General features: G+C 40.3%; 1 protein-coding gene across 2 annotated transcripts in view; it reads right to left on the bottom strand.

The window, feature by feature from the left end:
• Positions 1–1,764: 1,764 nt before the first annotated feature.
• Positions 1,765–12,506, bottom strand: part of CKAP5 (cytoskeleton associated protein 5) — a 39,922-nt gene continuing 29,180 nt past the window's right edge. Inside the window, exons 32-43 of one of the 2 annotated variants that reach the window (XM_010024878.1) lie at positions 11,420–11,592; positions 10,118–10,291; positions 9,770–9,890; positions 8,946–9,125; positions 8,316–8,503; positions 7,840–7,915; positions 6,860–7,048; positions 6,621–6,758; positions 6,011–6,094; positions 5,758–5,917; positions 3,921–4,075; positions 1,765–2,498 (exon numbers count right to left, since the gene is read on the bottom strand). In XM_010024878.1, the coding sequence (XP_010023180.1) occupies positions 2,244–2,498; positions 3,921–4,075; positions 5,758–5,917; positions 6,011–6,094; positions 6,621–6,758; positions 6,860–7,048; positions 7,840–7,915; positions 8,316–8,503; positions 8,946–9,125; positions 9,770–9,890; positions 10,118–10,291; positions 11,420–11,592 (1,893 nt within the window). In that variant the 3' untranslated portion in view covers positions 1,765–2,243. The remainder of the gene's footprint in view (positions 2,499–3,920; positions 4,076–5,757; positions 5,918–6,010; positions 6,095–6,620; positions 6,759–6,859; positions 7,049–7,839; positions 7,916–8,315; positions 8,504–8,945; positions 9,126–9,769; positions 9,891–10,117; positions 10,292–11,419; positions 11,593–12,506) is intronic. The other variant, XM_010024879.1, reaches the window with a different exon arrangement.

Genomic DNA, 12,506 nt, shown 5'->3' with positions numbered 1-12,506 from the left:
TTCACTGCTACCTAATCATCTGTGAGAAACTGAGGATCTAAGAGGGCAAGCAGGACCATATAGCTTCTGGAGTAAGTCACTATAATGCTGACTTGTTACAAACAATACAGAGGAATCATTTTTAAAATTCAGTTTAATGTTATTTAAATATTGTCTGGGCTAAAGATTAGGCTTTATTAATTGATGTGCACAAGTTTTAGTTCAGAACTCCCAGGATATTGAGTCCAACCAAACACTACAGAGACAACAGGGCAAAAACTCATTCATATAAGCAACTGTATCTTCTGCTTCTCAATTATTCCTGTATTTCCCTTCCAATTCAGCTTCAAATTTAAGATAGTTGTACGCAGGTTTGCAGGCATTGCTGTTTTAACATCCTGAGCTAATTAACAAACAGCTCTTCAGAATGTCTGCTGGACATGGTAAAGGAACATATGGATTAAATCTCAGTAAGTTTCAAAAAGCAGCTAGTAATTGAGAGGTAGTGGCAGTAACTCTAGTGTCAGCCAACACAAACTATTCACAAACAGCCCCAAGTTAAGTGCACAAAACCTCAGCACTTACCACTAAGGCCCAAACCTCCACTTGTCATACAGTTCCACAAGAAAAGTGCATGCCCACTTCAGGTTAGGAAAGGAGACTGGGACTACTAAACCAAGGTGGTGGAGCAATGAATGGCATCACATCAATTAACACAGGATGGAGAACACTTGCAAGTCACCTGCTACTGCAGTGTACAAACTCACCACAAGCACCAAGCAGTATTACAGCAACTGCAACCCCAGCCAAGGGGTCCTGTAAGAGGAAGACTTCAGCCGTTTGCAGAAGCTCTGGCATAGATCTGTTGTACAGGTACTACTTTAAAGCCACATTTTCACTGTAATCAGGCAAGACAGCTTGAGTAACAGCCCTGATGCAGAGACTGCTGGTCCACAGAGCAAACAACGAAAGCAGCAGTTGCATGGAACAGATTAAAATCTAGAAGTGTGCTATTTTAAGCCTGCCTGTCCAACTCAATAACTTTGTCCTAACTATGGAACAGATGTGCAATTTATGCTTCACAGCCAGCTCTCTCATGGAAGTGCAGTAATAAGGTGAAAAAATGAATGAAAGGACTAGAAAGGCTACAGAGGATATGCCTTCATACTTGTAGCTTCTGAAATAGGCTAATCAGAAGACTACAAAAGAAACAGTGGTTATAGCTTTTGCAGACTAGAACTACCAGGTGTCTTAGTTACACCAAATAGTAGAGTCTGCTTTCATCAGATGTTTAAGAGCAAAAAGGATGTGGGGGTGAGGTCTACCTGCATGAGGAAGACTGCTTAACCAAATGAGTTCAGGATACATGAGTCTACTGGCTGTACATCCCTGTTAATCTATTCCATATCAACAGCAGCAGGCTCCCTCAAGGAAAGCTTTTGTATACAGAGGGGATATGCTTAACCTGGGTAAAGGCATCACAAGGACTAGGTAATTTAAAATAAGCAATTTAAGCAAATATTCTCAACTTACCCCCAAGTTACAGAAACATATTCCAAACAAAACTATATGAAAAATGCACTACTGCTTATAGAAGAAAGAGTGCAAAGTTTCAGGATTGCACCTACTGATAGTATATATTCACTCATCTTCCTTATAATATATCCAAACCCCGAGGTTCATGTCAAGAATACTTAGCTCAGTTTCTTGATGCCCGGTCACAACATTCAGGAATAGAGAGTGACTTCTCTAACCAGCAGTCACTGCTGTTCCTACAGAGGCTGGTATAGTTAATGCAAACTTTATTTACAAAAGACACTTAAATTAGTTACTTCATGCCGTGTGTCCATACAGAACCAACAGTTCAAAGATTACATGGAGAAGAATTCACAAAATTAAAAGTGAAATCACTAAAGATCTTCTAAGAGTTAAGAACTAGGAAAAGATCTTAAAGACAATTGTACAAATAAAAAAACCAAGTTATGAGAAAACTAGTCTGAGCAAGAATATGGTTGTTTACAGGTCTGTACACTAAAACTAATACACAGACAGCCTTCTATTGTCAAAGAGATGCTCACTCAGAAGCAGAGTATGTACAAATACTTGTGCCACAATGACTCAACCCCCAAAATCCACGGTATTATACATAAACCAGTTTGTATACATTAGGCCTAAATGAGGCCATTTAACTATGAAGACTTCTAGTTTAGTAAACTAAAGCTGAAGACAGCCCAAGCAACAGTGATGCTGTGTCTCTTGCATCTTTATTTGCGACTGCTTTTTATTCTCTCCAATCTTTTTTTCAAGTCGTCAATATTAGCTGCTGCAGAAGAGGGTGAAGCCAGGGTAGTGCCAATGCCAGAGGAATGAGTCTGATTGGAGTCCAGGTCCAGATGTTGGTACTGCTCCCGTGACTCACGGAGCTGGGAGAGCTTACTGTGAAGCATATCTGTAGAGGATGCAACTGTAGGGAGTGCTGGTTTAGAGAGCAGAGACGTCAGAGGTGGTCTGTCTTCCTGCTGTAGGGGGAGAAAAGCGAAGTGTTAAGATAGTGACAAAAGCCATGTAAGAAGTACTAACCATGCTCAATGTCTTTTCATCTTCATACTAAAAACAGAGGAAAGGGAAGGAGGAATACAACACGGGCGAGCTAGACTGATAAAGTCAGTTGCTAAAGTCAGAACCATGCACAAAGCTATAATGCTCAATTCCTATCATTCAAGTAGCTTATGTGTAGCTTGATGTCAGTAGGGACAGAGGAGCTACGGTCTGTAAAGATCAAAAATTCACAGCAGACTAGTGTTTTACTGGGATGGCCTGCTGCAGTCCTGAACAGCCTGAAGAGGCAAGAGGAAAGTCCGTGCCCATGTACAGCATCAACAGGCAATGAGTTTTCTGGAAGAACTTGAGAAAAGGAAGCTTGGAATGGTTGCCAACATCCACTCTGCCAAAGATGTAAACTGTCAATTCATAGAATGGTTTGGGCTGGAACAGACCTTAAAAGCTCATCTAGTTCCAATCCTCCGTGCCACAGGCAGGAACCCCTTCCACTAAACCAGGTTGCTCCAAGCCTCATCCAGCTTATTCCTTGAACACTGCCAGGGATGGAGCAGCCACAGCTTCTCTGGGCGGCCTGTGCCAGCGCCTCAGCACCCTCACAGAAAAGAATCTTTTCCTAATGTCATCTAAATCACTGTTCTTTTACCAATTGATACCTCCATCTGTGTTAAAGACCTTATTACTATCATCTAGGAAACATGTCTCCTCAGAGGGGAGCTGATATGCAAGTTTGTGTTAAAGGCTGTAAGAGTGATGTGCCTGGATGACTGTTCCTAGGGTGAACACCACCTCTCATGTAGCTAAGTGCAAGCTTCAGCAGTTGGCACTAGATTCCTAACACATAGATCACTAAGCTGTTACAAATTTTGGCCCACAGATTTCCAATACCAAACTCATTCAGTATTTCTGTGCTTCAGTATCCATGCACTCAAAATATATAAAACTTAATTCAAAGTCTTTGTTCAGCTCTTATGGTTGTTTCAGAGCAGAAAGACACAAAATTGCCACATAATTCAGCTCAAACAGAGGTCAATATATGGTAATCTTTAGAGAGCAGTAGTTTCGTTAAACCTTTCTGAGACTCAACTACACGGCAATGGAAGATACCAAACTACAAGGCTGCAGAAACAACCTGCACGTACACTAGTGCTGCAGAGTGAACTGCAACATAAACCTACTTGGCCATGCAATGAGTTTAAAGCCATTTATACTGGGCTTGTGCCATGCAGCGAATAGCTAGGACATGCATTGTAATTCAGGATCACTGATTCTGATTGGAATCTGCCTTTGGCACAGAAAAAGCAATCATCTGAATTCTTAAAACAAAAAAGCAGAAATGAAGTGCCTCCCTGGGGATTTACAAGAGTTGACAGGTACAATACCTTTGCATTGTCAAGGCCACAACGCTGCCTGAGGATTTTTAATCTTTCCAAGTAAACTGAAGGCCCCACTTCCTCCCCATTTGAGTTTCCTATAGATGAAGATACAGTGTGGGTAGAAGCAGGAACACACGTTCCTTCCATCTGAGAGGAAATTCCTGGAGGATGAGTGGAAGAGGAAGGAAAGAAAGAAAAAAAAAAAAAAAAAAGGAAGATTAAAAACAAACAAGTGTAAACCTCTTGGTCAGTTCCTTGAAATAACATGCAATGGATGAACAATCAACCCACCTATAAACTAACAAGCTATTTGCAGTTCCTAGTATAGGCATATGCACCCTTTCATTTCCTTGCAAGAGTAACAACTGAAAATCAGGAAAAGAAACTGAGACATTGAAGAAGCAGCAGCAGAGCAGCTCCAGAAGTAGTGCTGAGACTGGCAGCTGAAGTAGATAGACACTGGGAGGGAAAGGAAGATATTGATGTGGAGCAGCAGTAACCATGATGTCTGACAGAGAGAACTCAGCAATGGGCAGGATGGGAAATATTTGGAGTCTATCTTTTTCTAAGTTTAGCAGTACTTCTAGGCAGTCCTCACCACTGATTCTAACCCCTCTTTACCTCTCATTCAGGTAACTTAAAGCTGCTGCTTCTTCCAGTTCAATCTGAAATAGTGATTCCTGGAAGGCATTTAGCAAGGTTTTTAAAGCTTCCCTACAAAAAAATTAGGAAAGGATTTTACATTATGAGAAAACCTTTCCATTGCAAAATGGACAGCAAGTTCCAAGACTTAGTATGGACAGGGATTTCTTTTCACCTGTTTACTGCAAGGGTACTTAAAAAGGAGAATTAAGGTTAAGCATTTATACTTTAGTCTAAATAAAGCACAGTTGCAAGATGGAACAATAATCCTTTTTTACATCAAACTATTATAGTAAGGTAGGGAGAAGATAGATAAAATTGGGGCACAAATTCTGTTTTGAAATCTAACTGTTGAGCTAACATTTCTTTGTTGTACAGATTCTTGGGATGAAGGACTTTTCTGTCCTGTCTGGTCAAACATGTTTAGGAGGTTCTAAAAGAAACTTACATCATAGTAATTTACAATAAAGGGAGAGGAGAATGAAGAGTAGTAAGAGAAAAGGCTAAAGTCTCACAGAACACTGGAATGTGAAAGAAATGAAAGTTACAAGGTAGTTTTGCCAGACTATCAGTTTTTACTGTCAGCTAATCATTTGTCACATTCACTCCCTAATACTGCATTAAATACTCATTTGTGCTTATCTGCAGTGAAAAGACTCATTAACAAACTAAGTGGTTTACAGTAATTTATCCAATTAAAAAGCTGATCTATTGGAAATAGGTCATTCACAAAGGCAGGTTAGTGAAACAGTTCAAGTAATTTGAACTAAACTTTAATTCTATGGCAAACACCACAATCAAAACCACTCCTGTCCCTTTTAAGTAACCAAAATGTAAGAGGAGAACCCAAGAGCTGCTGCTGTTATAAACCAGCTGTGTATTTGACAGAAACAATTCTTGATATCAGACACATGAAGCATAGGTTAATGTTCAACCCACATTACAGGATGTGAATTAGAGCCACTTGTTTACCAACCTTTCAGATGTTTCCGACATTAACTGACAATGGCTTAAGATCTTTTTTTGTAAGCAAAGAATGCACAGTCCCTGCAAATGGTGCCTCAGGAGGCAACACAAGTGCCAAGAAAACACAACACTTTGGAAATCCATGAACATCTGCAAATATTAGTTTCTACCAGAGACATAACTGCCCTCCTATCTCTGCTTCTCACAGATCCATCAGTTCTGTTACAGCACATACCTGTAGAAGCAGCAATTCGCCCTTTCCCCTCCCGTTCCGTCTCTATCAGCCGGAGGCCTCTTTCCACGTAGCTCTGGAAGAACTGGGAGGAGTTTTTCAGGAAGGGCTCAATGTCTGCATCAGAATATTTCTTTTTGTATTCATACAGCTCTGCCAGACCCTGGGAGGGGAGAGTTCCTGTGCATTACTACAACTGCTGCATACACCATTATAATGTATAATACTCTCTGCCTTGCAGGAAGGGAGCACTTACCTCCTTAGTGTTCTCCTTGGAGCCAATCTTCTTAAATATTTCTGCCAAAATATCATTAACTTTGGCCTTTGAAGCCTTTTCCTCCTAAGAAATAAAAGGACACTTTAAAAACAAAGTGAATAAAATGAGAGGAAGTAAGACAAACCCAGAACGCCCTCAGACCTGCTAGCTGGATACAGGGATACATAGCTTCCAAGATGAAGAAAACCTTGAAGCAGTTAAGAGTTTCACATAGCCACTGTTTACACAGAATGAGAGTAAGGACATCATCAAGTCGTGGGACTCCTGAAAAGTCAGTGTTTAAAGCCTGTTTGGGTATGACTTACTTAAAGTTAACCAAATGCAGTATCAGGCATCATAAAACCTATGCTGCACACCTGAACATCCTGGAAAGCACTTCATCCTGGGATATGCATAGAATATTCAGGTAATAACAGAAACACACTGCAAGTTGCCAAAGCAGCCATAAATAAAAGTGAAACTAGAAGAGCATTTCCAGCATTAGTTGGATGTCAGAAAGGTAATTACTAGTTCATATTCCATAATCACAAAATTAAGCCTTGAATTGCCTTACATTCCCTCTCCCTACCAACACATTTACATTACTTACTGTGCGAGAAGCTCCCTTTTCTGTATCCTTATCAGCTTTGCTTCCACTCTGGTCCATGGAGTGTTTCACTACTCTACAGAGGTGAGCCTCCAGCTCAGACTCATTTTTGTTGTCTATCATTGTTAAATGATCTAAGATCTAAAAGGAGAAAGAAGGGATTAAGAAAGAACAGAAGGAAAACCTTTAGAGACTGCATGAACATCCAGTTCAAAAGTAGACAGACTAGTGACTGCTCTGACCTTGGGCCCTTTTAACTTGCACAGGGTGTGAAGCAGAGTCTTCAGTGTTCTTATAGGAAACTCACTCTTACATTGCTTCAGCTTCTCTTTGGGAAAGACTTTCATGAAGATGTGGATATCCAGTAAAATCCGATCCAGATTGATACTGTTAATAGTTTCCGGAAGCAGACGCACCATTCTCCACAGACACTGGAACAGGAGAGTGACTTAAAGCGAGAGAACTCAAGGAAGAAGCATTTAACTACATAAAGAAGAGATTCTACAAAGCTATCTTTGAGCCATTTCACTCTGCTATCACATTCAGACACATACTATGTCTGCCTGCTTAAGTTACATTTGTATTGGTACATACTTTCTCTTTGTAACTAGCTGGATGTATCCAAATCCTTCTTCAGAGCTGATGCATAAAAGTAGTGCTGACTTCTCTATCAGTATATGGAGACTGAATGTTTTGCATGAAGAAATTAGATAATATGCATATATGCTTTGTATAGTCACAAGCATTTGTTCTTTAGGCCTAACCTTACTAAGAACACCTAAGTTGTCTCTAAAAAAGCCAGTTACAACAGGATGTTGTATTATAAAACAAGATCACACCCATGCCTTGAATGCAAGACATTTGCATGTTTTTCTGCCTATCTTTAGAGAAATACAAAGCCAGCCAAAATACAAGCCAGCTCCAGCCTGGGACTGTTTGAATCCACAGTACAATGCTGTGCTTAAGCAAAAAAGCCCAGCAGGTGACCGCATACCTCTGTACAGAGTTTGTATTAGTACACATGAGCTTCTGTAAACTATTAGCAGGTGTTAAGCTCCCTCCTGGCATACATGACATCACTATATCCAACATCTAATTATAAGGTTATAATACTTAAGAAATATTCCATTGTATCTAAATGTTTAGCTATTTTAAATACATCTGTTCTTTCAGCCAAGATTCAGATAAACCAACTAATTCAAAACCTCCACTACAGGCTCACCTTCATGACAAGTTCTGAAAACTTAGGAGAGCTGGCTGTTGCTAGCAGGCTGTCTTGGAGCAAAACAAGCAGAGCACTGGAAGGAATAAATTTATAGAAGTTACAAGGGAAAAGTGCTACACACAAAAAAGATGCCAACCCCCCACAGAAGACCACACCACAGGTAAAGGTTAGTCCAGCAGTTTATGTCATGGTGTGTAACAGTTCTATCTTTCTAGAGTGTTAAAAGAGTTAGAGAGGCAGCCAGCTGAATTACAAAGCATATAGAATCAAACCAAGCTAGTTCATTTACACTGCCTCCAGTTGTGCAGATTGTACAGTCATATTCTGATCACCACTGACTATTAGTGATAATTCTTCCTTAACCAGCTGAACTATTCTAGGCATCATTCTTTGCCTACAGTATGACTAATAAATACTTCTCCATTCAAGGAGCACACAAGAATGGGTGAAGAGAAGCAGTAACAATTATATACCTTAAGATGTTGGTCTGGTCAGACTTTTCCAGAACTTTCACTACCAGCAGGTTGACTGATCGGATGACCTGCTCACCCTCCTCAAGGTCTTCAAGCCGAGAATCCAGCATTAGTGTAATAAGACCATGCATTAGATCCTTCAGCACACCAGTGGAGGCCTCTCGAGCCAGACTCTCGATCTGAAATAACTACAAATTGAAGACAATATTAGGAGTTTTCCCTGCACACAATGCTTTAATATAGCAATTCCTCTAGAATACACTATCAAATCATTTGACATCCCCTTTATCCCACCCCCAACAATAAAAATGCAACTAGGAAGAAAGTTATTTCTACCAAATGACTTCTGAAATATATAGACCACCAACTCTGAATATTAAACCAGAGCTTAATAGTAAGTGTTAGAGTGGCTGTATTCTGTATAAGGAAATAGACCTTCTTCCCTTCCCTGATTTCCCATTCCCCACTCCCTCCCCCAAAAGGCGCATTGGTGAGCAGACAATTAGGAAGAAACCTTTATAAATAAGACTCAATAGTAAGCTAACCTAGGTACACAACAGACATTCCATTCTACAACCTCTGCACAGAAATTATTTGCTCTTCACCTTAACTTTTAGGTCAAAGCCTTACCGAGATCATGCTCCCAATAATACAGCTGTAAAGTTTGACTATCTCATCTTTGTCCAGCTTCTCATCTGCCATGTGCGTGTTGTAGATTAGCCGAAGCTGCATAAAAGTAGCTATTAGGAATTGGTCAATGTGGCCAGACATTGCTTCTGCTTTGTCTTCCTGTCTGAGAACCTCATCAATCTAAGATTTAAAAACAAATCACCCAAGTCAACAGAATGCAAACAGTGCAAAATAACTACAATTCCAAAACTTTCCTATAGAAAAGGTCTTGCCATGAACAATCCATTTGCCAGGGCACTTGTATTTAAGCCTTCACCTGATATTTATTACTAGCCAGACTTGCTAATTCCATTACAATCAATTATTGACCTTTTAGAGAATTCCAATTCTATTTTGTACACCAATGAAAACAAAGTGATGCATTATGAATTCTGGAATTAACATCTTTATGAAGTCTTCTGGATAAAATACACCTAAGAAGTTAAAGCCATCCTAGAAACATGTAAAAGCTCTGAGGCAAGACAGTTCTTTTGCTCAGGATCCCTAAGACAAGTTAACATTTAATAGTTAAGTCTCACTGGATTAACTGGCTTTTTCACTTTTCTTAATGCTTTTTTGTTAAACAGTCTATTCTACATCATCCAAGTGGAATTTCTATTGCTAAAGCGAGTCAGATGGCCCCTGTGCACTTAGTTTTGTCATCAGGGAGGTTCTGAGCAGAGTCCATGTCACCCGACATGATTGCTCCACCACAGTGCAACTCATCACTCTCGCAGACAATTAGTTTAGTACAGTGTGATCAGTTGCTATTTTACTTCACTTACCTGTGCCAGAGCCTGGATGCTTGTATTTATATCACCACTAGCTACTTGGGAAATGACAAAGTTGATAGTAGAAGCTGTGTTACTGTGCATGTCATCAAAGTGTGGGGATACAGCCCGGATTCTAAACAGTTGAAGAAAACAGGGTTTGTTACTCTTTGGAGGGATAGGTCTAATTTACATTGAACTGCTGTATTTCAATGTTGGTTTAGAGACAAGGGAAAAGGATTTCCCTTTCTTTGCATGTCTTTTAACATGTTGACTGCACTACTGTAAAGACACTGATGATGCATTTACAAACTTGATACTTTTACTATAAAAATGCATAAGCAGAGCTCAAACAAGACTTACTTCGGCTCAGGAATCAAGACTGGCTCAAAGATGTCATCTAGTTTGTGCTGTACAAGTGCTGGCATCTCACATCTGACAGTACCATTGTCATTTTCAATCTCATCAAGATCCAGCTGAAACTCCCGTGGAACCGTATGTGCTGTCTCCGAATGACCGCCCATGTTGCGATTTTGGCTATAGAAACCAGGAGAGAGGTGTTTATTATACATACACAAGAGGCAAGAGCACTAGCATCCCTGTTAGCCCTAAAGCCCTCAGAATAGCACAGATTTTGAACTTCTGATTTCATTCAAACCCTCTAAATAGCCCCCTTTGCCTTTCCCCTAACCATTAGTAAAACCAGGTTTTGTAGGCCAGATGAGCAACTGCTAGTTACTGGCCTTCCCATAGTTTCTCTTATAACCCATCACAAGACCCCCTGCCTCTGTGATAGGTGTGCACTGGTTCATTTTGAGACATACCTAGCACAGTCTAAAGTAGTATCAATGGAATATAGTGCTCGTAAGTGGCTTTTCTTTTTCTTTATTAAATGATGAATAGGATGCATATGCAACCTTGCAAGCTCATCTGAACTTGGGACTTCCAGTGGCCCACTTGTGCTGTGTATTAGATTTTCCTCAAGGAAATATTCTAACACATAGTTCTCAACAGAGATTTTTATTCCAGGACAGTGAGCAGGTGGCAAGGAACACAGTTTGAGCTATTTGTTTCTGGTGCTGTTGCCCCAGGCTCTACAATTCACACATGCTCACTCAAGTTATGTCCTGCATGTCCGCCCTAAGAATTTAAAAACAGGGTCCAATCAACACCAAGTTTAATGTAGCATAGCAAGTCCTCACAATATTCCTAAACAGTTGCTTAACATGGAAGTGCCACATCTGCCTGCAGTTCTATCTACAGTCACCTTGGCAGAAACTCATAGTTTCTGTTTCTTTTAAGTCAGAGACCTGTAAATAATGTAGAACTGGCCATTGTAAACCTGTCACGCTCAGGAAGGGATGACTAGGATAGAAATGGAATGATAGAAGAGCCTTGCTACTAAGGAGTTAGTGGGCAGTACTTACATCCTATAAGTGCGATACATAATTCTGTCCATGGAGAAGCAGTGAAAAAAGGCACAAGACCATTTAGAAAGATTTCAAGACAGACAAGACAAAAAAAATTCAGACATTCTGTTTTATATTATTTGGCCAATTTCCACAACATGCAAAGATGATGACACAAGAACTGAAAGGACATCGCCAGACATGATATTAGCACACACACTATGCAGGCTGCAGACCATAATGTATCATTACATACTTGAGTTTGGAGGACATGTCCTCAGCTGGTCCCTTCCGCAGCATGCTGGCATTAGTGCTGATGTTTTGAGCACGCTGAGGTTTCTCCTCTGCCTGTCTCACTGGAGCAGCAGATGGTCTCTTGGCTGAGCGCTTTATTCTCTCTTCCAGCATGCTCATGTCTTTCTCAGAAAGCTGTAACACAATGCTTTCACTCAACTGGGGTTGTATGGATTTTAGATATCTTGGTCGCCTACAGCAGGTGTACCACTTACAACTGCAGACTGAAGTTCTCCAATACCAAGGGTAGGAGCTGTCAGCTCTATCATCTAGCAGCAAACTAATAGGGCTGCTCTGGACTACCAGATGCTACCTCAAGGAGCTGATTAACCCATATTGACAAGCGGTAACACTGGATACAGCCATTTCTAGCCAAATAATTTCCAAGAAACAAGCAATCTTCAAACTAGAATACTATCATGTGTTTCTAGTTGTTGCTTGTGTTGCTGCAAAAAACCCAAACAAAAAAATCCCCAACCTTTCTATACCCTTATTTGTATCCCAGGCAATGCTTTAACACTATGGACCCTGACACAGAAGCCTGAGTCCTTCTAACAGTTGACCTATCCAATATACTTCTAATTCAACCTGAACACAAAGCCAACTAAACATTCAAACTCATGCAGTGAGAAGAATCATATTTATCTGCCTTGCTTACAGAACCAAAGGTTACTAGTAACTGCATTTGAACAAAGCTAGCCATGACAATTTTGTGGGAAGTACTCTCCAGCACCCCTATGATTTGGAAACTGTCCTGAAAAGCAGTATGTTTTAGGACTAGAGGGACCATACTGAAGCTCAGAAAGCCATGGTGAGAAGGGGTTGAATGGTTCAGTTGCTACAGTTCTTTTCTTAACCTTGAAAATTGAAAAGCAAATGGGCTATGCATCACTAAGGAGGAGGCAGACTGCTCTCTGAACAATAATTAAAATAAGATTGGAAACTAAAATGTTAGCGAAAATGCAACATTAATTCTCATGGAGATGGCTACCAAAGAGAATAGGTCAATGAAATCCAACATCTCAGGAAGCTGGGGGGAAAAAAAAAAG

This window comes from Nestor notabilis, unplaced genomic scaffold (genome assembly GCF_000696875.1).
Source record: "Nestor notabilis isolate BGI_N333 unplaced genomic scaffold, ASM69687v1 scaffold11202, whole genome shotgun sequence".
In the NCBI taxonomy this organism is placed as follows: Eukaryota; Metazoa; Chordata; class Aves; order Psittaciformes; family Psittacidae; genus Nestor; species Nestor notabilis.
The sequence above is the reverse complement of the archived record's forward strand: the minus strand, read 5'-3'. Positions and strand labels throughout refer to the sequence as shown.